This window comes from Gymnoscopelus microlampas (assembly GCF_963454915.1).
Source record: "Gymnoscopelus microlampas genome assembly, chromosome: 2".
NCBI classification, from domain to species: domain Eukaryota; kingdom Metazoa; phylum Chordata; class Actinopteri; order Myctophiformes; family Myctophidae; genus Gymnoscopelus; species Gymnoscopelus microlampas.
This window is the reverse complement of record NC_139939.1, coordinates 11,079,896-11,104,077: the sequence shown is the minus strand read 5'-3', so window position 1 is coordinate 11,104,077 and position 24,182 is coordinate 11,079,896. Positions and strand designations below refer to the sequence as shown.

Genomic DNA, 24,182 nt, shown 5'->3' with positions numbered 1-24,182 from the left:
TGTGCTCCGAGGAGCACTTTTTGTCTTCTCAGTCTGTGTCTCATTGGTGGGCAGTGGACAGTTCAGAAACCTGCCTACCAGTGACATCATCGATGGAGATTTCAAGCTAATAGAAACTACAGCCTTTCTCTCTCTCTACCATATTTTAATAATAATAATAATGAGTATTAGTGAGGACCAATTATATAAAGATAACTTGAAAATGGGTGAAGTGGTCCTTTAATTGTATAAGAAAATAGTGAAAATAGCAAAAAGAAAATAGGGGCGTGGATCAGAATCCGTTTTTAATTTCTGAAATCTTTTGATAAAATGTATTTTTTTTCTGAATTATTGCTTTTTATTTTTTATTTTATATATTCTTTAAGATAAGAAAAAAAGTGCATAAATGGGTAATTTACTCACGACCCTTAAAAAACGGATCCGCGACGCACAAGGGGTCCGCGACCCTACGCGTGGGAACCCCTGGGTGTATAGCAACCATGCGGGTCTTCCTCCAGACTCCTCCCTATAGCATGCCTGGAAGAAAAAGCAGTGGTACTACAGAGTAGAGACACAGTCACTGACAAGCAGCCTCTCTACAGGCACTGACCACCGGTGAGCTCACACAGGACCACCTCAACAGAACATAACGGTCCCCCAAACATATAACACAGCAGCCTACAGTCTCTGATCTCATCTTCAAAATGCGGGGCCTCGTCCTAACAGCGGTCTGGGTGATGATAACAACGTTATTACCGTCTATGGAAGCCATCCACGGATTGTACAACTTCGGCCAGCAGCCCGATCAGCTCTTCTACAAGAAGAACAACTGCAAGCCCATCCCGGCCAACCTGCTGCTCTGCCACGACATCGAGTACACCGAGATGAGGCTGCCCAACCTGCTGGGACACGAGACCATGAACGAGGTGATTCATTGGTTGGTTCGGGTTGATTGATTAATTGATTGATTGATTTATTAAATACTTTGTTATTTTTATGATGTTTTTTGTTAGGGAACGTTTTCAAAGATTGAATACTTTATTAACAGTTTGCAAAACACAAGGCAGTGTGGCACAGATTTATACAAAAGAATGCTAAAAGGATGACCCAGATAAGCCCAGATTAGGGCTCGTTTCCATTAAGGTCCTGTGTATTCAATTCAGCAGTGGTGGAAAAAAATAATGATTAAAAAAAATGTAAGTAAAAGTATCAATACTGCAATGTAGAAATACTCTGTTACAAGTTACAAAGTCCGGTAATCAACATTTACTAAATTTAGTAAAAGTACAAAAGTACTGGTATTAAAATATATACCAAAAGTAAAAGTACTCAGTATGCAGAATGTCCCATTTCACAATATCATATGTGTACGATGTATTTACATCTTTTGAAAATAGCAGATCTACAAGCTCACAAGGGTGTCGCATTGCAACACATTGTGAGCTTGTAGATCTGCTATTTTCAAATAGCCAACGTTTAAATAGGGCTGAAGTGGTTAATGTGTGATCTGTAATAATAATCAAAATCTACAAAGTATCTAGCTAAAGTTGTCAATTAGTGGAGTAAAAAGTACACATTTGCCTCTGAGAAGTAGTGGAGCAGTAAGTATAGAAAAATTGGAAGACTCCAGTAAAGTAAAACAAATACCTCTAAATTGTACTTAAGTACAGTACTTGAGTAAATGTACTTTGTTACTTTACACCACTGATTGATTTAATACTTTATTGACAGTTTGCTAAAAACAAGGCACAGTGGCACAGATTTATACAGAATGCTAAAAGGACCCAGATAAGCCCTGATCAGGGCTTGTTTCAAAATGACTTTTTGTCTATCGATTACTCACCTCATGAATGAATTCATGGAGATATTTTAAAACTACAAATCTCCATGAATTCAAGGCTTCATGGGGTGTTTGAGTAAATAAGTACATTTTTGGGGTGAACTATCTCTTTAAGGCAGTGGTTTTCAACCTTTTTCATGCCAAGGACCCCTAAATTGATATATATTTTGGCCGCGGACCCCCATCTGAAAACGCTTTGTGCCAGGGACCCCCAGAAGCAAAGATTTAAGTAAAAAATGTTCGCTTTAACCCATTAAGACCTGGTCACTTTAGATTTCTTTGGGCTATTCAAAAATAGCAGACATACAAGCTCATAGCGCGGCACCGAGTGCCGCGCTATGAACTTGTAGATCTGCTATTTTTGAAAAATCGTTAAAAAATATTTTTTATATTTTTTTCCGAAAAATTGTTAGGATTTAGATTTTTTTTAGACGCTGCCTCAGGTCTTAATGGGTTAAAATATATTTATATTCAAAGATATGCACACATTGACGCTACGTTATCTAATTTCGCTGGGACCCCCTGGTACCCCCCCCCCCCCCCCCCCCAAGGGACCACTGGTTGAGAACCACTTGCATTAAGGTCTTGCGTAATTCCATCGAAGTACTTTTTTTTGGGGTGAACTATCCCTTTAAGTCCTGTGTAATTATTACATTCAATTCATCCACTAGGTGCTGCAGCAGGCCTCGTCCTGGATCCCTCTGGTGCAGAAGCAGTGCCACCCGGACACGCGCAAGTTCCTGTGCTCGCTGTTCGCCCCGGTGTGCCTGGACGACCTGGACGAGCCCATCCAGCCGTGCCGGTCGCTGTGCGAGGCCGTGATGGAGGGCTGCGCGCCCGTCATGAACGCCTTCGGCTTCCCCTGGCCGGACATGCTGGACTGCAGCCGCTTCCCCATGGACAACGACCTGTGCATCCCGCCGGCGGGGGTCGGCCACCTGGAGGCGCCGGTCACGCAGGAGGGTAAGGGTTAAGGGTGGTGGTACTGTTAGGCATGCAGTGGTGGAAGAAGTACTCACTTTTCTTTTTTTTACTTTAAGTAAAAGTATGTAGAAATACTGTGTTACAAGAAAAAGTCCTGTTATGCAAAATTTTAAAGGACAAAAGTATTGGCATCATTCTTAACCCATTAAGACCTGAGGCGATTCTTTAAAAAAATCTTTTTGAAAGTTTTTGAAAAAAATATAAAAAATATTTTTTCACGATTTTTCAAAAATAGCAGATCTACAAGCTCATAGCGCGGCACTCGGTGCCGCGCTATGAGCTTGTATATCTGCTATTTTTGAATAGCCAAAGACATCTAAAGTGACACAGATGCGTTCCAGGTATCAATGGGTTAAAGTACCAAAAGTAAAAGTGCTCGTTGTGCAGAATGTCCCATTTCACAAGTGAAAACAGCAGATCTACAAGCTCGCGGCTGAGCTTGTAGATCGGCTATTTTCAAATGGCCGAAATGTTTATAGCGCTGAAGTGGTTACTGTATGTTTTGTAATAATAATCAAAATCTAAAAAGTAGCTAGTAAGGTAGGTTTAAAGTAATTGTAGTGGAGTAAAAGTACAATATTTGCAGAAGTATGTAGAAGTAAAAGTAGGCTACTGAAAATTGGATATACTCCAGTAAAGTAAAAATACAAAAAGATTGTACTTAAGTTAGTAGTAAGTAAAGTAAAGTAAAGTAAAGTAAGTAAATGTACTTAGTTACTTTCCACCACTATTTATCACTTAGGCTGAGTAGGCTAGTAGAATACAACAATGAAGAAATACTCTGCTCCAAGTTCCAACTGCAAAAGGTCCTGTTTTCACAATTGTACTTGAGTAAAAGTAGTAGCCTATAAGCACGTCATTATGCATGGGTGTCCCAACGCACAAGTCTTTTCAAATGTTTTCAAAGGGGGAAACCCCGCCTAGGGAGCCAGAGGCCCTGGTTGCCCCAGGTTCGATTCCAGGCCAGGTCAGCGTATGTGTCGATGAAATGAAATTTGTCCCTGAGCAAGACTCTTAACCCCTAATTGCTCACAGGTTCTCATTGGAAACAAGACCGCAAGGACTTTCATGAACGACCTGTTAAAAGGAATTATCCTTTAAACATCTTTCAAAGAAAATCTACTCAAAAATAAGCAGATCTATAAGCTTTTTTTCCCAAATAACTGTAGAGGAGGGGGAAAAAGTAGCCTACAATAGGCTATTTTGCCTCTGAGATGTATAGTGGAGTATAGTAGCCTATGAATAATTGAAAAATGGAAATACTTGGGTAAAGTAGAACTACCTCAACATTTTACTCAAGTACAGTACTTGAGTAGATGTACTTTTCCCAGCACTGCTTTCCATCCAAAACCAGACTGGTTTATAAAAAACGTACAAACTTAGACTTGCATGAATCAACATGCAACATGACCAAGCCTGTCAAGTCATCTGCACTTCATTATGCAAAATCAATTCAGATATTTATATCAACGCAACCAGTGGTACCCTGAATGTCCCTGGACCCCACTTTGAGAACCATGTAAATTAATGATTTAGGCCAACTTCTAAGATACTGGAGTGGTAGAAGAAGCACTCTGGTTTGTGTACTTAAATAAAAGTAGCAATACCACAGTGTGGAAATATTCTGTTACAAGTAAAAGTCAGAGCTGTATTCAAAATGATACGTGCATGTACGCATTGCAATATATGCGTTGTGAGCTTCTAGATCGGCTATTTTCAAATAGCCTATGTATAAAATAGGGCTTAAGTGGTTGATGTATGTTTTGTAATAGCACCTAATAATATACATTAGCAATTTAACTTTTAACTAAAGGTTTTACATAAATGCAGTGGAGTGAAAAGTACAACATTTGCCTGTGAGATGTGGTGGAGTAGAAGTCTAAAGTATCAAAATATGAAAACGCTCAAATAAAGTAAAAATACCTAAAAATTGTACTTAAGTATAGTACTTGAGTAAATGTTACTTTACCCCACTGACTGGGATGAGTCAAAGCACGTCTACAACTTTTGCTTAGAATGCATTGAGCTTGACTTGTCAATGATATACGTATTGAATACAGTCAAACATTCAAAGTGCAATTAGAACAATACTATCATTCTGAAGGATATCGTTGCTGTCGGACAGAAACCTCTTATCTCCATATTCTAACGTTTCGTGTTTTTACAAAAATAGCAGATCTGGAAGTTTGAGCTTGTAGATCTGCTACTTTTGCTACTTTTGAATTTGAATCCTGAAAAGTAACAGTTTTGGACTTTTGGTTTCCACCCGACAGAGACAATATATAGCCTACAGAATATCAATATTCTTTATATTTCGCTAAATATGTTCTTGCATCCTTTCACTTGGCATTAGCAGTTAATCACTTTCAAACCTGGCATCCCTGTTTTGGGCATGTTCATTATAGGAAAAGAAATGTCAAATAAATGAATTCAGTTCGAAAACAGCAGATCCACGAGCTCAGAAAGATCCCGAAAGTGACGTGTTGTGAGCTTGTAGAGCTGCTATTTTCGTCGCAGGACATCATGTATGGCTATGTCTAAGATTGTTGGTTAACACCTAAGTGGATGTTGTGTTTTAGTGCCCAGGGTGTGTGACGCCTGTAAGGAGACAGATGAAAATGACAATGAAATTGTGGACAACCTCTGCAAGAACGACTTTGGTAAGTCTTTCATTTATTACACACCACCATGCAAACATCTGTATACCACTGGATAGAAATGGGCATCAATTGAAACGACTCAATCAGATCAATGTTTTTGCTACAAAAATCACATCATTTTGAGACCAGACACAGCACCACTGTCCACTAGAGCCAGACCTATGTACATCCACCATTATTTGACTTAAGCTTTCCAAAAACCTTAACCCAAAATCTTGCACAACTTTAAGATCTACAAGGCGTACAAGATTAAAAACAGCAGATCTACAAGCAGATGATCTATACGCTTTTGAACTTTAAACAAATCCTTTTTTTTCTCAAATTGATTAGAATTGATTGATTTTGTTATTTTGGATAAAATATGGGCCAAATGCAGTCGGTAGCACTGTTGCCTCGCAGCTAGAAGGTCCTGGGTTCGATTCCCGCCGGGGACGGACGCTGTGGTCGCTGGGGGCGTGTCTTCTCCTCCGCGCCATCAGCGCCCATACCCTAGGTGGGGTTGGCGAAAGGGCCTACTCTGTGTGGAGTTTGCATGTTCTTCCCGTATCTCCTAGGGTAGTTAATACCCTCACAAAAACATGTAGTAATCCTGGTCGCTATACCGCCTCCCCCATGACAGCCGGGGCGCCTGATGGAGGCGAAGGGAAGTGGTTGGAATAACGTGTTCCTTCCACACGCTACGTCCTACCGGGGAAACCCCCCCCTGTCAGGTGACAAGAAGGTCAGTTGGCTCTCATGCATTGAAGGAGGCATGAGCTCGGCCCTGGGCTCCCTAGGCTGGTGGGGGGAGTGTAGCGCCCAGGATCACTTAGCAAATTGACACCGGGTGAAAAAAGGGTTACAAAATCGTGGGATAAAAAATGTAGTAAAAACTAAATATGGGCCAAAATCGATATCAGCATTGAACGCAAAATTCTGATATCAGTTCGGGCTCTACTGTCCACAATGTATCCATGTAAACACAAAGGATGGATGTTTTCAATGAGACAATACGTCTTTGTTTATTCACGTCACCTCCCGTCACCGTCCAACCTGTGCAGCTCTGAAGATCAAGGTCAAGGAGATCTCCTACATCAACGGCGACACCAAGATCGTCCCGGAGACCAAGAGCAAGACCATCTACAAGCTGAACGGCGTGACGGAGCGCGACCTGCGGAAGACCGTGCTGTGGCTGAAGGACGGCCTGCAGTGCGTCTGCGAGGAGATGAACGACATCAACGCCGCCTACCTGGTCATGGGCCAGAAGATGGACGGCCACCTGGTCATCACCTCGCTGAAGCGCTGGCAGCGAGGGCAGCGCGAGTTCAAGAGGATCTCCCGGAGCATCCGTAAGCTGCAGTGCTAAAAAAAACGGAGAGAGTGAGAGAGGGAGAGAGAGAAAGACAGAGAGAGAGAGAGAGAGAGAGAGAGAGAGAGAGAGAGAGAGAGAGAGAGAGAGAGAGAGAGAGAGATTTTTTCTGTTCGAACGTCAGACACCCCCCCTTCCGTCCAATGCTCCCGTTCGTCGCTTTCATGGTCATTGAACAGGTGTTATCTATATTGGGTGCATACTTAAACATAACTCATATCTCATTGTGGTGGTGGTACACAGCAATAATCCTGAGTGTTTGAACAGCGAGAGGGTTAAAAATCGACCACAGGTCCGTTAGATCATCTCTCAGGGGTTTTTGACTGTGTTGGTTAGAAAACAGCAACATCAGGGGCTAATTATGAATATGACATTTTAAAAACAACGTTCACAAAGACAAAACAGTGACAGTCTAACTCACCAGAGCTTCCCACTCTGTGATCAATGTGCCTCCTGTTGACTCAAGCTATTCTCCTTCTAACTTCATTTCTGGAGTTGGGAACTAATCACACTAGCAGCTATACGGGCCAGGCCTGGTGTTTGCCGAAATTTGACTCCGTGACGGAATCCGACCCCCCCCCCCCCCCTTCACTACCCACCTGGTAGTCTGTAGCCCCCTATGGTACTCTGTAGTCTGCTATGGTTCTCTGTAGCCCCCTATGGTACTCTGTAGCTCCATAATGGTGGTCTTTAGCTGCCTATGGCGCTCTGTATTACTGCTAAAAGTCCTCCACTAGCTCCACACAGCCGCCTCCACCCGCCTACCGTGCACCCTTGCCCCGCTACACTCCTCCACCACCATGGGTGGGGCCTGGAGACCCTCCAGTATATGAGTTGGCGAAGGGGGAGTAGGATTCTGTCAGAGTGGGAAAAAACGATAAGGCATTCTACCCGCCTACGAGTGGTCGAAGGAAATTCCGGCAGGGAGTCAACTCTTGGCACAAACAGTCCATGAACAGAAAATGTTTCCGGTCTGTCCACCACGTCAGACATAAAATAACCCCAAAGCTTTTGTGTACAGTACCTGGTCAGTACATGAGGCAATATTTGTATCCAATACATAGCCAGTTCTACTATAGCTATACATACAGATATACGTGGACAGATATTTAGGTGTATATCAATGAGTGAATTTGTGAGACGTGTGTGCCTGGTGACATCCAGAGACAAAACTAAGTGATTTGTGTGTGAGTGTGCGTGTGGGTGTGTGCGTGTGTGTGTTTATTTTTGCCTTCCCCCCTTTTCTCTAGCAAAAACGAGAGATAGCTGGCTATATTCTCTGCCTGTTCAACATTATGTCTGAGATATTGTTGGTCACTATTTTTTATATACTTGAGCCTCAATACTGCACTGTATAATGTTACTTTTCTACCCCACAGTGTAATAAATGGAATATTTTTCTAGTTCAGACTTTTAATATTTCCTTTTTAACATTGATTATATTATTTTGGGTCTGCAACTTTTACCATGTTGATATCGTAGCTGTCGGGCAGAAACCTTGTTTCTCCATATTTCAACTTCTTATATTTTTGTCCCCCTAAATTAATGCCCTACGCAGTCATACAAGAGGGTTATGCAAGAGTGGTGAACATAGCTGATCTACAAGCTCGCATCACGATGCGTTGTAAGTTTGTAGATCTGCTATTTTCACTATTTTTTACAATGTATTTTGAAGTGAAAGTGGTCAGGTGTGTCCTTGGGTTTTATAAATATTATGCAAAGTATTAGAGCTTGTGACTACATTGGATCCATTGGAACACAGCTTCTTTTTTTTCCCAATTCCTGAAAAGTAATCATTTTGGACATACAAGGTTCCTGCCCGACAACGTTATGTTTCCTGATTACTTTTTTTCAAGTTACATATTTCACCTCCTCCTGCTAAAACTAAGTTTTAACTAAGAGCATCAGAATTGTATATTAGGGCTGATAATGTTTTTTTTTTTTGTCAAAGTGCAACGACTTGGAAAATGCAGATATTCCCACTGGTGTGTATGCGTGTATTGTAAAGTATTAATTTGCAATATTACTCTGTAAATATCAAATATGGGTGTTATTATGCTTTGTACATAGTCTTCAGAGATAAATGTCACGGTTTGTAGACACATTACATTTTGCTCTGTAAGCCAGTGGTTCTCAAAGTGGGGTCCAGGGACCCCCAGGGGTCCCTGAAGGGGTTCCAAGGGGTCCCCAGCCAAATGTGTTAATACAGCACAATCGTTTCAGCCCCAATTATCCATATTTTATACGTTGGCTATTCAAAAATAGTAGATATACAAGCTCACAGTGCATCACTTTGTGCCGTGCTTATACATCTGCTATTTTTTGAACATTTTTCAAAAATCTCAAAAATGTCCTGACACAAAATATTTGAGATGGGGGTCCACGACCAAAAGACATATCATTTTGGGGGTCCTTGACATTAAAAAGTTTGAGAACCACTGCTATAAACAACCAGAAACTTGCAGGCAATAAACTCATGAAGCCGTATTGGGACAGATTTATGTTTATTCGCTATGCAATGTGAAATAAATGACGTACACATTTACAACAATGTCTGTGAGCTTGAACCTACTTTACCAATTGGGCTGTAACTAATCCATTATTTACTTTTTTATTACTTTTGCGATTAATCAAATAATCGAAAACAGCAGATCTACAAGTTCACACAACGCCTGGTGGTTTAGGAGTTGTGAGCTTGTAGGTTGGCTATTTTCACTAGGCCTATGTTAGATTTTCTTTTTTACTCTTCAAAGGACATGGCCAACATATTGATAGATTAGCTTATTAATCGATTAATTTATTAGATTATAGATGATTATTTTCCATAATCAATTAGTTTGTTAATTACCAAATTCAGCTGGCCCAAGTCATTTATTAAGTTGATGGTTTGAGCCAGAAAACGATTAATGATCAAACAGCGCCATCTAGTGGACTTTCCATATCACTGTCTGGTCATAATATGACCACATTGGAGTTTTGTATGAGGGAAGTCTGAAGATGATTTCCGCTTGTTTTCCAATACACTGATTCCACTGGTGGATATGCCCGGGTTTCTCTCAAAATCAGACTACATGAAGAATATATAGGCCTATCACAGAAGTAGGCTTAATAGCTGTGGGGGCTTTCAAAAACATCCCAGTGCATGGCATCATTCTACAATAATAACATGGATTATAAAGACTTCACTTCACTAATGGAAAATACATTCAAGTAGTAGGCTAGACCTAACCTTACCTGATGCCACTGACCACAATATAGCCTAATAAATGTGTCATAAATAATAACTCCATACGTGTGGAATGGGGGTTAAATGCATCTTAAAATGAAACTCCAAATGATGCAACTGTCTTAAAAATACATTTAAAAATAGAATCCATAATAATGTTACACAATCTGCGTTCACGATTCAAAATTCAACTGGCATCTTTGTAGATTAAAGGTAGGGTAAGTGATTTGCTTTGGTTAAAATAAGTGTTAAATAGCTCTATATTCTGATAGTACTCATTGCTATAGAGTGTTTGTTCAGTAAAAGGAGTCTCCTTGTCTATCCACCTCTTTATTAAACAGAAAATGCATTTTCGTTTCAGTTTCATTTCCAATTTTATCCAACCAGGACAGAGAACTCAATTAGGATACAGATTAAACAAGTGAAATTGAAAGTGATGACACTAATGAGCAGACAAAATTGGAACTGGAACACTATACAAATGAAGCTTAAAAATGGGTACTTTCTCCTGATTGGCTGAGATTTTGACACCTACCGGAAAATGTATTTTCTGTTTATTAAAGAGCTGGAGAGACGGGCAGACTCCTGTTACTGAACAAACACTCTATAGCAATGATTACTATCAGAATATAGTGCTTTAACCTTTTAACAAAATACTTTTTGTTTTAACCAAAAAATATCACTTACCCTACCTTTAATTGGTTTATCATAATTGAAGTGGTGGAAAGGGTACTCTACTCACATGTTTTACTTAAGTAAAAAATATCAATACTGCGATATAGACATACTCTGGTAAAAGTCCGGAATTCAAAATGTACTTGAGTAAAAGTACCAAAGTATTGGTATCAAAATGTACTTAAAGTACCAAAAGTAGAAAGTACTCATTATGCAGAATGTCCCATTTCACAAGTTTTCAAATGTATAAAATAGCAGATCTACAAGCTCACAATGTGGCATTGCAACGCTTGTGAGCTTGTAGATAGGCTATTTTCAAATGGTTGAAATACAGGGGTGAAGTGGTTACTGTATGTTTTGTAATAATAATCAAAAACTACAAAGTAACTAAGTTTTCAAATAATTGTAGTGGAGTAAAAGTGCAATTATTTGCCTCTGAGATGTAGTGGCCGTAGAAGTAAGTAGTACTAAGTAAGTAGTAAGTAAGTAGTAAGTAGTACAGTAGTAGAAGTACTGAAAATTGGAAATACTCCAGTAAAGTAAAAAAAAAAAAAAACACCTCAAAATTGTACTTAAGTAGGCTACAGTAGTCTACTTGAGTATATACTTTACACCATTGGTTCTCAAAGTGGGGTCCGGGGACCCCCAGCGGTACTTGAGGGGGTTCCAGGGGGTCCCCAGCTAAATGATGGATAGGATCCAAATGGACCCTTATGGGTCTATAACTCTGAGTGTACAAATGGAACCAAATGGACCGGGTCCATTTGGTTCCATTTATACACTCTCAGAGTTAAATTAACATTGATTTTACAATATGAATTGGGGTCCCAGAGATAGAGATGCCTATAATGAGGTCTGCAGCCTAATGCATGTCAAACTGGGGGTCCTTGAAATTAAAATGGTTGAGAATCACTGCTAGAGGCGTAAAAATCTCCTCTGATGGGGGTCCCTGGCTTATCTTTTCAAATGGGGGCCCGCGGGCTAATAAGTGTCAATGTGAGGGTCCTTGACGTGAAAAAGTTTGAGAACCACTGCTTTACACCACTGGTGTTAAAGTTGTCCACCAGGTAGAGCTATCATCCCTTCCTTTGATGCATGCTGCTGATCCAGAGATGATAAAGATCTCATACCCTCATACCTGTCCTATGGCTCATATAGTAGCACATTGGTTCTCAACATATGGTCCGGGGACCACCGGAGGTCCAAATCGACCCTTATGGGTCTGAACTGAGAGTGTCCAAATGGAGCTACACAACATGTGTACACTCTCAGAGTTTAATTAAGTTTAGCCTACATTATATATTGGGCTCTCAAATGGGGGTCCGTCGACTAATGCATATGAAACTGCGGGTCCTTGAATTAAAAAAAAGAAAAAGATTGAGAATCACTATAGAATACCCCTCATATTGTCCTCCAGCTGTGGGTCATAAACAGTGGTGGAATGTAACTAAGTACATTTACTCAAGTACTGTACTTAAGTATAATGTTGAGGTATTCTTACTTACTACATGGAGTATTTCCAATTTTCAGTACTTTTACTTCTATTCCACTATATCTCAGAGGCAAATATTATACTTTTACGGCCATTTTCTCATACAGTTATAATGTATCAGAGTGCAATACACCTCTCAACCGATAGGGTCGCGTAACTGAAAGCATATGAAGGACATTTTGAGAAAATGGCCAGCGATCGGATTAAAATGCTTTTTATTGAACAATATGGAAGGTACAGGTACTTAGACCCAAGCGTTTCAACTGTTTACATCCGTGGCCGTGGGGCAAGCACTTTATATTTGAAATCTGAACGTTTATATAGATTTACTAGTTGTAAATGAAGACATTTCCAAAACCAGGAACAAGTTGCGCCATGACGCTTGTGACAGACGAGCGTCATGTGAACCATGGCTAATGGTTCATAATAGTAGAATATCCCTCATACTTGTCCTATGGCTCATACCTCATATGATAGTAGAATATCCCTCATACTTGTCCTATGGCTCATATAATAGTAGAATATCCCTCATACTTGTCCCATGGCTCATATAATAGGCGTATCTCACAGATGACACAGCAGCAGGCTACTACGTTATTTCCCACCTTGGACAATGCAACAGAGATTGCGCAATTTACGCTAATAGGCCGGAAGGATCATAATGCTACTTATGTACAGGAAAACAGTTATCATTAAGGAATTACAACATAAGAAAACAAACAGCTAAAGTAGTTTTAAGACCATTTCACAATTTCTTGGAAGGACAAGAACTAAAATCCCAGCATTATGTCAGAAGACTATATTATTCTGTTTATGAAGCATAATCTAGGCTTCAGACAAGCAGTGGTGGAAGAAGTACTCAGATCTTTTTACTTAAGTAAAAGTAGCAATACCACAATATAAAAATACTCTTTTACAAGTAAAAGGTATGTGTTCAAAATGTTACTTGAGTAGTACAAAAGTATTGGCATCAAAATACTTAAAATACCAAAAGTAAAAGTAGCCTACTAAAATGTTTGAACATAGAAGATCTACAAGCTCATATTAAGATGCATTGTGAGCTTGTAGATTGGCTATTTTCAATTAGCCTATAGTATAAAATAGGGCTAATGTGGTTATGCATGCAAGAATGTAATAATTTATATCTGCAAAGTAACTAACTAAAGTTTTCAAATAATTGTAGTGGAGTAAAAGTACAATATTTGCCACTAATATGCAGTGGAGTAGAAGTAAAATTATTGAACATTGGAAACACTCCAGTAAAGTAAAAAAAAAAATCTCAAAAGTGTACTTAAGTACAGTACTTGAGTAAATGTACTTAGTTACTTTACACCACTGACCAGGGGCAATGTCGAATCATCCATTTACTCATTTACTCAATAACACATGAAAGCATAATAACGCATTAATAACGCATTAGAGTGTTGATTTAATTTAATTTACTATTTTATATTATTTTAATCTTTACATCCTCCCTTTATCTGTGCTGATATGCAAGTACAATAATGCAGTTTCCTTTTATCTATTTGTTGGGGAAAATCAATAAAATAATAAGTAGCCTAATAATAATAATAATGATAATAATAATAATAATAATAATAAGTGGTGGAAAAATCAAAAGAATAAGTAGCCTAATGATAACAAAAACAAATAATAATAAATATCATTATAATAATAATAAAGTGGTTAATAAGTGGACACTATGTTTTTAGATACAAAATAATTATTTATTCTAGTTCATGCATTCTCATGTCATGAGTCCTGTACTCGTCGTGACAACCCCCCAGGGCCCTCAACCAATGACAGCTAGTGGGATGGTTTTAGTGTTGCCATGTCCGCTTATCATAAGCGACTTTGGGCTTGTTTCTCTGTAAAGTCGCTTGTAAATATTGGTAGTTCTTTGGGCTTGTTTCTAAAGCATAGTTACTTATTTGGCTTGTTTCCCAAACATTTTCATGTCAAGGACCCCCAAATTAATATATATTTGTAGACCCGACCTTCTGAAAATATTTTGTGAAAATATTCCAAATTTTGGGGGGGGGTTTCCTTTGAAAATAGTAGATCTATAAGCTGATCGCATCGCGACGCGTCGTGAGCTTGTAGATTGGCTATTTCCAAATAGCCAATGTAGGTTTAAAGTGCTCATGATGTGCCTTCTGATGGGCTTGTTTTCATAGTCCTGGTCGCTTATTTTTCTCACACAATCTGGCAACGCCGGTCGGGTTGTAAGTGTGTGTGTGTACCAGTAAAAAATTCCGCGTACTTTGTGGGGAAGTCCCCCCGCACTGGGGATTGAGGAAACCCCCTACTGTGTCTGAAACACTAATATGCGAGTGCGACCCTCCCTCCACTCCTGATAAACACTTCCACTCAGCAGCAAGCCGTAGAGAGATAGAGAGAGAGTGAGAGAGCATACATTACACCCTTTTATTCTATTTATACAAACCTCTCAATGCTGGAATTACCTCCTGTTTTCTCCGCCTTAAACAAACCCCTACACGATTGTGTCTAACAGCCGGTAACCGGAGAAGTTCTAAAACACGCTCGCCCCCCTATTTTTTTCCGCCGGACCCCTCGCCCCCCCCCCCCCAGCCTACTTATTATCGGGGGAATCGATACCGTGTCCATCGATCGATCGATCGAAGCCAACAGCATACCGCGATGGATCACCATCATCATCACAGCGTCGGCGTGAGCGACCAGGACGCGACCAGAGACAACAAGCTGCGGAGCTTCAGCACTCTGAACACTCTCTACCACGAGACCCGGCAGGAGATCGAGGCTCTGAACCGCGAGATCCGCAAAAGGGACGCGGCGATCGCGGACCTGAGGGCGCGCCTGGCCCGCTACGAGAGGATCTACATCAACGTGGATCTCCTGCAGCAGGATCAGGAGGAAGACAAGGAAAACCAAGGAGGAGATTCTTCTTCTTCTTCTTCTCCTGGATCCGTGCTGGTGGGACCGTCCCGGTCCCTGCTGGAGAGCCTGTGCAAGGAGATCTGCAAGCTCAAGCAGAAGAGGAACGAGGTGGAGGTCAGGGCCAGCCGACAGGCAGAGGCGAGCCAGCAAGTGAGTTCTCCCACACTCCTCCCTGCACATTTGATCAAATGGGTCCCTTTGGTTATATTTGTACACTCCAGTGAGTTCATTCATATATTTACACTGTAAACTGCTCTGTGGTGGGAGTTAGCCCACTCAGATTGTTTCAATTAGTTAAGTGAAAGTAACAATGTAGAAATACAGTTAGTATACAACATTTTACTTGAGTCAAAAAGTCAAAAGTATTAGCATAAATATATGCCTAAAGTAGGCCTGCCAAAAGTGAAAGTAGCTCTACTCATTAGGCAGAATGTCACATGTAACATGTTTTGTCAAAGGTTAAACAATATAAATAAATATATTTGCAGTATAAAATAGGGCAAAAGTGATTTAAACCAAGAAAACACAACATCTATGCCATATCGTGATATCAAGATATCCCAAATCACATACAATATCTATCTCATATCACAATATTAATATAATATCCATATCGCCCAGCATTAATTTGCTGGTAGACCTGTGCACTGTATTGGTTTAGGTGCATGCACCAACAATCTTGGCTACTTGCCAACTACCTTTGGCTAGTAAACCATTTCTATTGGTAGTCCTCCAGATTCAATCGATGCATTCACACTCCTGTTAACATGCAAACAACCTAGGTCAGGTTTCATAATATTTAGAAACTTGTGAGGCTTTGTTGTTCTTAATAACTGTTAAAAAAGTTTTATGATCCAACAATAAACATGTTTACAATGCTATTATTACCACTTACTGTATATACTCTTATTAACACATAATAATGTTAATAAGCATCTTATAAGGACTCATAAGGGCATTATTAACTATTAATTAATGCTTCATTACAACACACATTAAAGGGATAGTTCACCCCAAAACATACTTTTTTTAATCGATTAGTCACCCCATGCAGACTTGAATTTATGGATATTCTTTTGTTTTTGTCGCATTCCTAAGCCAATAATTTGATGACCAGCGGACCGGTAGGCAGGAGACCCTTTGTTTCTCCTACCGGAACCGCTGCCGGTCATCAAATTATTGGCTTAGGAATACGACAAAAACGTAAAACATATCCATGAATTCAAGTCTCCATGGGGTGACTTATCGATAGAAAAAAAGTCATTTTGGGGGCGAACTTTCCCTTTAGTTGTTACCCATATTATATGATATTGGTGCAGCAGCAGATTTGAACCGAAAACACACATGACACCTTCATGTTACGTGTTTTTCGGGTTCAAATCTGCTGCTGAGCCAATCAAAAGAAGCTATGAGAAACTGACCCGGAACAGGAAATGTTTATGTCGCCTTCTGGAAAAAGGGATCTACAGTGATGCACAGAGCCTATTTTCACTACTAAAGAAAACGTCGCTCATTAATCGTAATCGAGGCAAAAGTTTGAAACAATCGTGATATCGATTTGAAGCCATATCGCCCATGCAGCCCTAACATGCATCTTCCATCTTTTCTAACCCATTGGTTCTCAAAGTGGGGTCCGGGGACTCCCAGGGGGTCCAATAGGGGGGGTTCCAGGGGGTCCCCAGCAAAAGTAGTTAACGGAGCCTCACAGTCACTTTAACCACTGTATCCGTGTATGCGTTGGCTATTCAAAAATAGCAGATCTACAAGCTCTCAGCGCGGCACAACGTGCCGCGCTGAGAGCTTGTACATCTGCTATTTTTGAGAATCTTTGAAAAAAATATCGAAAATGCTGAATATATATAATGTTTAATTAAAAAAAAAACATAAATCTTCTCTTCTGAGGGTCAATTTGGGTGGTCCTTGTAATACAACTCACGCCGTTCTTCTAATAAACCTCCACAGGAGATCCAGAGGTTACGCGCGCAGCTGGGCGACATGGAGCGAGAGCTGGAGGGCGTGCGGTCCCACCCGGACCACCAGAAGGACCAGGAGATCCAGCGCCTGCGGACGGCCCTGGAGGAGAGGGACCGCGTCCAGGCCACGCGGGCCGTCCTCTGCAGCTCCCTGGCCGAGGAGGCCGACACGCTGCGGCGGCAGCTGGACGCCACCGTCAGGGTGTGCCAAGAGCTGCTGGGGAGACTGGAGAAGGGCGACAGCGGGAGCAAAGGCCGAGCGGCGATGATGACGACGACGACGGAGGAGGAGATGCCTCGACAGCAGGAGTCTAAGGAGGTGTGTGTGCGTGTGTGTGTGTGTGTGTGTGTGTGTGTGTGTGTGTGTGTGTGTGTGTTTGTATTGCTATACTTGTGAACACCAACTGTCCCCACAGGTAAAGTGTGGTCCTTAAGGAAAATGAAAAAAAAGACAGCTAAAGTAGTTTTAAATCATTTCACAATTTCTGGTAAGGTCAAGAATGAAAAGGAAAATAAAGTTGCGTGCTGGTTGTCAGGCCCCCGAAAAATAGCCGATCTACACGCATACAGCGCGACACGTTGTAAGCTTGTAGAGCTGCTATTCTTCGGCTTCAGGTTACGGATAAACATGGCAAAGATTTGTAAAAAATGACGATAAAACTGCTCTCCTAAAAGGTTGATGTCCTCACAGGTATAGTAATACAAACGCGTGCGTGTGTGTGTGTGTGTTGCATTGCAGTGGTGGAAAGTATCTAAGCACATTTTCTCAAGTTTTTAGGGGCGTTTACTTGATTATGTCAATTTTTTGACACTCAGAGATGCTCACAATTTACTTTGTATATCAAGATTATTATTACAAAACATACATTAACCAATTAAGCCTAATTTTATCCTTCGTCTATTCAAAAATCTCTATCTATCTCCAAATGATTTTCACACATTTTGAGAACCTTTGGAAAAACCCACGAAACATTCTGCAAAATGGAGTACTGTGGTACTTTAAGTATGCTTTGATTACTTTCATACTTTTAGTCAAAGTAAAATACAGGACTTTTACCTGTAACAGAGTATTTATCATGGTACTGCTACTTTTACTTAAGTAAACAATTAAATGGAGTACTTCTTCCACCACTGGTTGGTGTTGTAATGACTGTATGTGCAGTGACTTGACGATAATTGCTATGTTTACTGCGTTTGATATTTGCTTTGGTAATAGCGGGGACGATTTGTGGTTTTCCACTTAATGCTTCTGCTTTGGATGATGTGTGCGGTGTGTGTGTGTGTGTGTGTGTGTGTGTGTGTGTGTGTGTGTGTGTGTGGAGGGGAACTCTCCGCTTCTGGAATGTCCCGCTCCGTCTCGTGATTAAAAACAAGAGTTATATTGTCATTTTGGTTTTGGAAAGGTTTTCGAGGTGCCTGTTTGTTTCATCCTCCATCGTCCATTGTGTTCCAGATGACAGAGTCTCCTGACGTGGTCGCTAACGCCCAGATACGACAACTGGAGCAAGACAATCATCAGCTCAAGCAAAGAGTGACATATGTAAGGGGACCGATTAACTTCTTTCTTTTTTTCACTTACAATTTCACTTTATTAACCCATTAAGACCTGGAACTGTGTCATTTTTAGATTTGAGCTAAAAAGTATTATTTTACACTTTGGGCTATTCAAAAATTCGTATGAGCTTGTATATCTGCTATTTTTGAAAAATCGTGAAAATGTGTGCAAATCTTTGAATACATATTATTTTAAAGCGAACCTTTTTAACTCAAATCTTTCCTTCTGGGGGGTCCCTGGAACTAAATATTTTCAGATGGAGGTCGGTGGCCAAATACATATCATTTTGGGGGTCCTTGACATGAAAAAGTTTGAGCACCACTGATATAGAAACATACGTTTTTTCAGAATACTGTTGGGATTAAGGAGACATGTAGAATCGGCTTCAGGCCTTAATAGGTTAATATAAGATCATCGTTACTAAAGCGATCTTTTCCCGCTCTTCAGGTGGAAGGCCTGAACTCTAAATGGCAGAGGTACGACTCCAGCCGGGAGGAGTACGTCAGGGGTCTGTGCCAGAGGCTGAAGGAGTCCGGGGGCCTCCAGGGGGGTCTCTCCTCGTCGGGCCCCCTGCAGGGGCCCATCAGGTCCGTGCTGGGGGCCCCCGCTCTGCTGCACCAGGAGATCGCCAGGCTCAACGGTCTGCTGGAGGAGAAGATGAGAGAGGCCACGCTGATGGGCCGAGACGTGGAGGATGTGAGGAGGCGAGACCAGGAGCGCATCCAGACGCTGGAACAGCAGGTAGGCAGTGTGTGTGTGTGTGTGTGTGTCCCGATTATGACATTTTTACTTGACGATCAATTGTCGCTCAAGTTATTGCGATTAACGATTTCGTTGTGTTTCTGCCGTTGAACATTGGAACATTACGAATAAAAATGACCTTTCCGTTTGGCTGTTAGGCTTCGTAAACAAAAGGTGCACAGGGCAGATATGTCAAATAACTCACATGATGTAATAACCTTATGCTTTATATGAACAGCGGAAATAGCCGATCTACAAGTTCAAAACGCGTTTTGAGCTTGTAGAGCGGTTATTTCCACTGTTTTTGAACATGTTTGAAAATACATGAACGTTTTTCAACGTGGAAATGATCATGACGATTATGCCGAAAAAAATTTTGATTATCTAAAATAATTGCGTTTAGGCGATTATGTAATAATTGTGACAGGCCTAGTGTGAATGTGTATTTAGGAATGCACATTAATGTATGCATACTGTATGTTTGTGTTTGCAGTCTTTATATGCAAAGGGTGTAAATATTGAGGTAGGGGTGCTATGTGCGTAGATATGTGCGTAGATATGTGCTATGTGCGTAGAATCGTAGATAATGTGCTAAGTGCGTGGATGCTGCTTATTACAAGTGGTTTTCAGTACTTCCCTTTACTTAAAGGACGACGTCACCCATTTTCAAACAAAAGTACCAATACCAAGCAACACACCGAGCTCACAACACGTGCACTTGTAGATAGGTTATTTTCGGTGCGCAACACCGGCACACGACTAAGTATAAATCAAGTAAAGCTCCAACCATAACCCCTAAACCTAACCTCTAAATACCTAACCCTAACCCCAACCTGAATATTGTCCTAATTGAATTTGTAAGCCTAACTCCCTAAAACCTTAAAACAACCATTTCTTCTTGTGAGGACCAGGACATTATTGTCCTCTCTATTTCTCAACTCTCACTATACTTGCCCTCACAAGTAAACATGGGCGCACGCCTCGCACGTACGTTCACACACACGCACACACACACACACACACGCCACACACTAGATTTTGCGTATTTACTATTTATATAACAGCCCATGGATAAACAGCGTGTGGTGTGTGTGTTCTCCTCAGGTACTCATCTACACAGAGGACTTCAAGTCGGAGCGTGCGGACAGAGAGCGAGCGCAGGGCCGGGTCAACGACCTGAAGGAGGAGCTCTCCAGACTGCAGCAACAGCTACACAAACAGGTCAGACAGGTCTGCACAACAACACCCAACATGTTGTTCATATCATTTTGACAGACACATTTTGATGTCCTTTCAGTCATAGTCTTTTGAATCGAATTCCATTTAGTCTTAGTCACATTTTAGTAATCTGAAAGGTTAAAATGTTAGTCTAGTTTTAGTAGACTAAATATCATAAGATTTTAGTCGACTAAATCTACAATTGTCGACAAAAAAATGTTTTTGGCGGGCCGTGACGGCGCCGTAGTGCCTCATTTATACTCCCTAGCTATGTGTCGATCTACAAGCGCTGTGAGCTTGTAGATCGTCTTTTTTCTAGCTATAAAACGATGTCGGTTTCCACCCGACAGAGACGATATACTTGGTCATGCGATGAATATTGAGAATAGCCAATGTAACAGCTCAGTGTAGATCGTCTATCTTCGCTATATTTGAAGACTTTGAAAATGCATTTACTTGAAAAAATATAATGACATAGCCCAAAATAGGGGCGCCAGATTCAAAGTGACTAGTCGGAACAACGCGAAAGAAACCCGACTAACCTTGAACTGATAATAACGTTGGATGTCATGGTTTCAGGGAGCGGGAGGAAGAGACAGCAGAGACACGGCTCCGGTGTGTCGCGTCCACATCGGACACAGGATCTCGTCGCGGCGGCACAATAAGGACTCTACGGAACAGTTCCAGAGGAGCGCGGCCGACCCGCCCAGGCGACAGGGCGTCAGCGCCGCCGCGCGTCCGGCGCTAACGGCCGTCACGGCAGTGCCCCCCAGCCCCAACTGGACTGAATGCCGGGGCCTGTCGGACCTACAGTGCCCGCGGTGCCTCACCACGTTCGACGAGAACGACGCCGCGGAGTACCTGAACCACTGCGAGGAGTGTGCCAAGCTATGATCACTCAAAACAAGCTATGAGCACTCGAAACAAGCTATGAGCACTCGAAAAGGCACCTTTTGACGGGTAACCTCCCACGAGCATCAGCCGCCTCTGACAATTCCTGAGCACTGAAGAACAGCACTACATGTCACATCCAGACGGATTATGTTGTCCTTGATGACAGTTGGAGACGGAGAGACGGTGAAACTGCAGTCGGCGCGTCCGAGAGTTTTTGGGTGTCACGGCGGGAGTACTTGGTAGAGCTAGGCCGATTATTTATGAGACAGTTTTGGACATGTGAGGTTTCCACCCCGACAGAGACGTCGTGTTATTTCAAATGGATTAGAATTGATTGATGCACTTTTTGTTGATAAGATATGGGTTCAAAACATCAGCCAACTGGTGGTCTAGGACTCTCCAAAATCGGGATCGCCGTCGGACACTAAGATCTGCCGTCGGGTCAGGGCTCTAGTGTCTGTCAAATGGCCGGGTGTTGCCTTCATGGTTGGACAGTGGATGTCAATGCAATATATCATTGCCATATACCTCAATTTATCAAATTCTACGTAAACCTTGTTGCACTTTCTTGACGTGTTGGAGTAAGTGATATTTTTGTTGTTAAAATAAGTGTTAGATACCTCTATATTATGATAGTAATCATTACATCATCATCATTATATTGTGTTTGTTCCATAGCAGGGGTCTTTCCCATCTCTCCAGCTGTTTAGTAAAGACAGAAAATACATTTTCAGGTTGGGATACCTAATCTTATCCAATCAGGAGAGAGGACTCAATACAATACAGGATAAACAACTCTAAGCCGAATGAGGAGACAAAATTGGAGCTGGAACACTAACATTTGTAATCGGATAAATTGGGTTCTCTCTTCTGATTGGATGAAATTGGTGACCCACCTGAAAATGTGTTCAATGTTTACTAAAGAGTTGGAGAGACTGTGAGACCCGTGTAACTGAACGAACAAGTCTATGGTAATGATTATTACCAGAATATAGGGCTTTAACTTTTAAACTTTTTTGTGTGCTTGTTTTAACCAAAAACATCACTTTCACCCCCTTTAATGCAGGGGTTAGGATTTAGAGATTTGTAACGCATAAGCTTCTGGTTCTAAAATGTCTAGTTTGATGATATGGTGCTATTGTTTACTTGTGATTGATCTCTGTTTTTTGGAGGTCTAAATAATATTATATATTCTGAGAAACATAATTAAATATATATCACAGTATTATTATCTTAATATTTATTCTCTTCATAAACATACGTTTTATTAGTGCAATGTATTGCCTTTTTCTGTCACCCGAAAATAGGCTGTTCCTTTTCTATCTGGTAAGGCAAGTGTCTGGGGACAAAAAGGGAAGTGAGTTTAGATTTGTGGAAAAAAGAGAGAACTGCATCTGAACTGAGACTTTGGCCTCGATCTGACATTTCTCCCCCATTACTGTCTTGAGCTGGCAAAAAAATATTTTTCTATAATAAAATATTGTTGTTTACTACATTCTGCATCATATGGTGGTGATTTACGAACTGTAAAACAAAACGAAGAAATGTAACTGAGATTTGTAATTAGTTTGTCAAAATTGTCGTCAACATGGACCTGAAATTCTGAACGCAAAACCCGCCTAGACAAACCACGAAAATGTTGACCATAGCCAGAGTGTGTATGCGACTGTGTCCGTGTGTCACGTGTGTACGTGTGTGTGTATGTGAGTGAGTGTCTGTGTGTGTGTGTGTGTGTGTGTGTGTGTGTGTGAACATGTGTGTACACAGTGGAAAACCCCTTCTGAACTCAGCCTGAATGGGCACGCTGTTAGTGTGTGACTGCCAGATTCCCAGCTGTTGTGTGTCTGAAGTGAACGCGTACGATAGAGAGAGAGAGAGAGAGAGAGAGAGGACTGAAGCTCTAGTTACAGTTAGACTAACCTATAACTAACTACTACAACCGGGCTTTAAAGATCCACTAGCTCCCCAGATATCGTTGTTGTCGGGCAGAAACCTCTTATCTCCATATTTTAACTTTTTGTGTTTTTCCCCCCCCCGTAAATGAACGCCCTATACTTGATCATACTACAGCGTCACACAAAATATCAAAAGTAGAAGATCTACAAGCTCGAAATGTTTCGAGCTTGTAGATCTAATGCTGAAAAGTAACAATTTTGGACATATGAGGTTAATTGAACGGTAAAAAATAAATCATGATTTTTTAAAACAAAATAATCTATTTCGGGGGAAATTTCATTTTCAAATTTCAAAATAGTGAAAAGAGTCGATCTACAAGCTCACACCGTGTCAAGTTGCGAGCTCGTAGATTGGCTAGTTTCGTAAAAATGTGTTATCCGATTAATGGAAAAAGTAAATAGTCAATGGTTGCAGCCCTAGAGAGCTGTGTGTGTGAAATTGTTGTGGGTTTAGTGTGGAACAGAGGTGTGTGTGTGTGTGTGTGTGTGTGTGTGTGTGTGTGTGTGTGTGTGTGTGTGTGTGTGTGTGTGTGTGTGTGGACATCCCCTCCTGAACAGGAAGTAGGGCGTTTCAGAGGGCGTGCAGATCAAACAGGTCTTTTGTTGTCGGCTACGTGTGCGCATGACCGTCATGCCACCATTGTTGGTTCACCTTCATACAAGGAAATTACACTTTATCATGTGATTGTTTTTCTGTTATGTAAATGCCACAATAAGTTCATT

The 24,182-nt window shown here is 41.1% G+C and overlaps 2 protein-coding genes across 2 annotated transcripts; both read left to right on the top strand.

Annotated features, from left to right (window-relative positions):
- Positions 1 to 569: 569 nt before the first annotated feature.
- On the top strand, positions 570 to 9,345 carry sfrp2 (secreted frizzled-related protein 2). Its single transcript, XM_084075038.1, has 4 exons — positions 570 to 905; positions 2,491 to 2,782; positions 5,383 to 5,463; positions 6,504 to 9,345. The coding sequence occupies exons 1-4, from the start codon at positions 684 to 686 to the stop codon at positions 6,806 to 6,808; spliced, it is 900 nt and encodes a 299-aa protein (XP_083931164.1). The 5' UTR covers positions 570 to 683; the 3' UTR covers positions 6,809 to 9,345.
- A 5,217-nt stretch (positions 9,346 to 14,562) lies between these two features.
- tnip2 (TNFAIP3 interacting protein 2) lies at positions 14,563 to 22,952 on the top strand. The gene is made up of 6 exons (XM_084077128.1): positions 14,563 to 15,273; positions 17,086 to 17,415; positions 18,550 to 18,636; positions 19,099 to 19,392; positions 20,497 to 20,613; positions 21,190 to 22,952. The coding sequence occupies exons 1-6, from the start codon at positions 14,866 to 14,868 to the stop codon at positions 21,502 to 21,504; spliced, it is 1,551 nt and encodes a 516-aa protein (XP_083933254.1). The 5' UTR covers positions 14,563 to 14,865; the 3' UTR covers positions 21,505 to 22,952.
- Positions 22,953 to 24,182: the final 1,230 nt, after the last annotated feature.

Coding starts and splice junctions, on each gene's coding strand:
- tnip2 (XM_084077128.1), top strand. CDS start 14,866: ATGGATCACCATCATCATCACAGCGTCGGCGTGAGCGACCAGGACGCG. Junction 18,637..19,098: donor TCAAGCAAAGAGTGACATAT/GTAAGGGGACCG, acceptor CCCGCTCTTCAG/GTGGAAGGCCTGAACTCTAA. Junction 20,614..21,189: donor AGCAACAGCTACACAAACAG/GTCAGACAGGTC, acceptor TCATGGTTTCAG/GGAGCGGGAGGAAGAGACAG.
- sfrp2 (XM_084075038.1), top strand. CDS start 684: ATGCGGGGCCTCGTCCTAACAGCGGTCTGGGTGATGATAACAACGTTA. Junction 906..2,490: donor GACACGAGACCATGAACGAG/GTGATTCATTGG, acceptor TTCATCCACTAG/GTGCTGCAGCAGGCCTCGTC. Junction 2,783..5,382: donor GGCGCCGGTCACGCAGGAGG/GTAAGGGTTAAG, acceptor GTTGTGTTTTAG/TGCCCAGGGTGTGTGACGCC.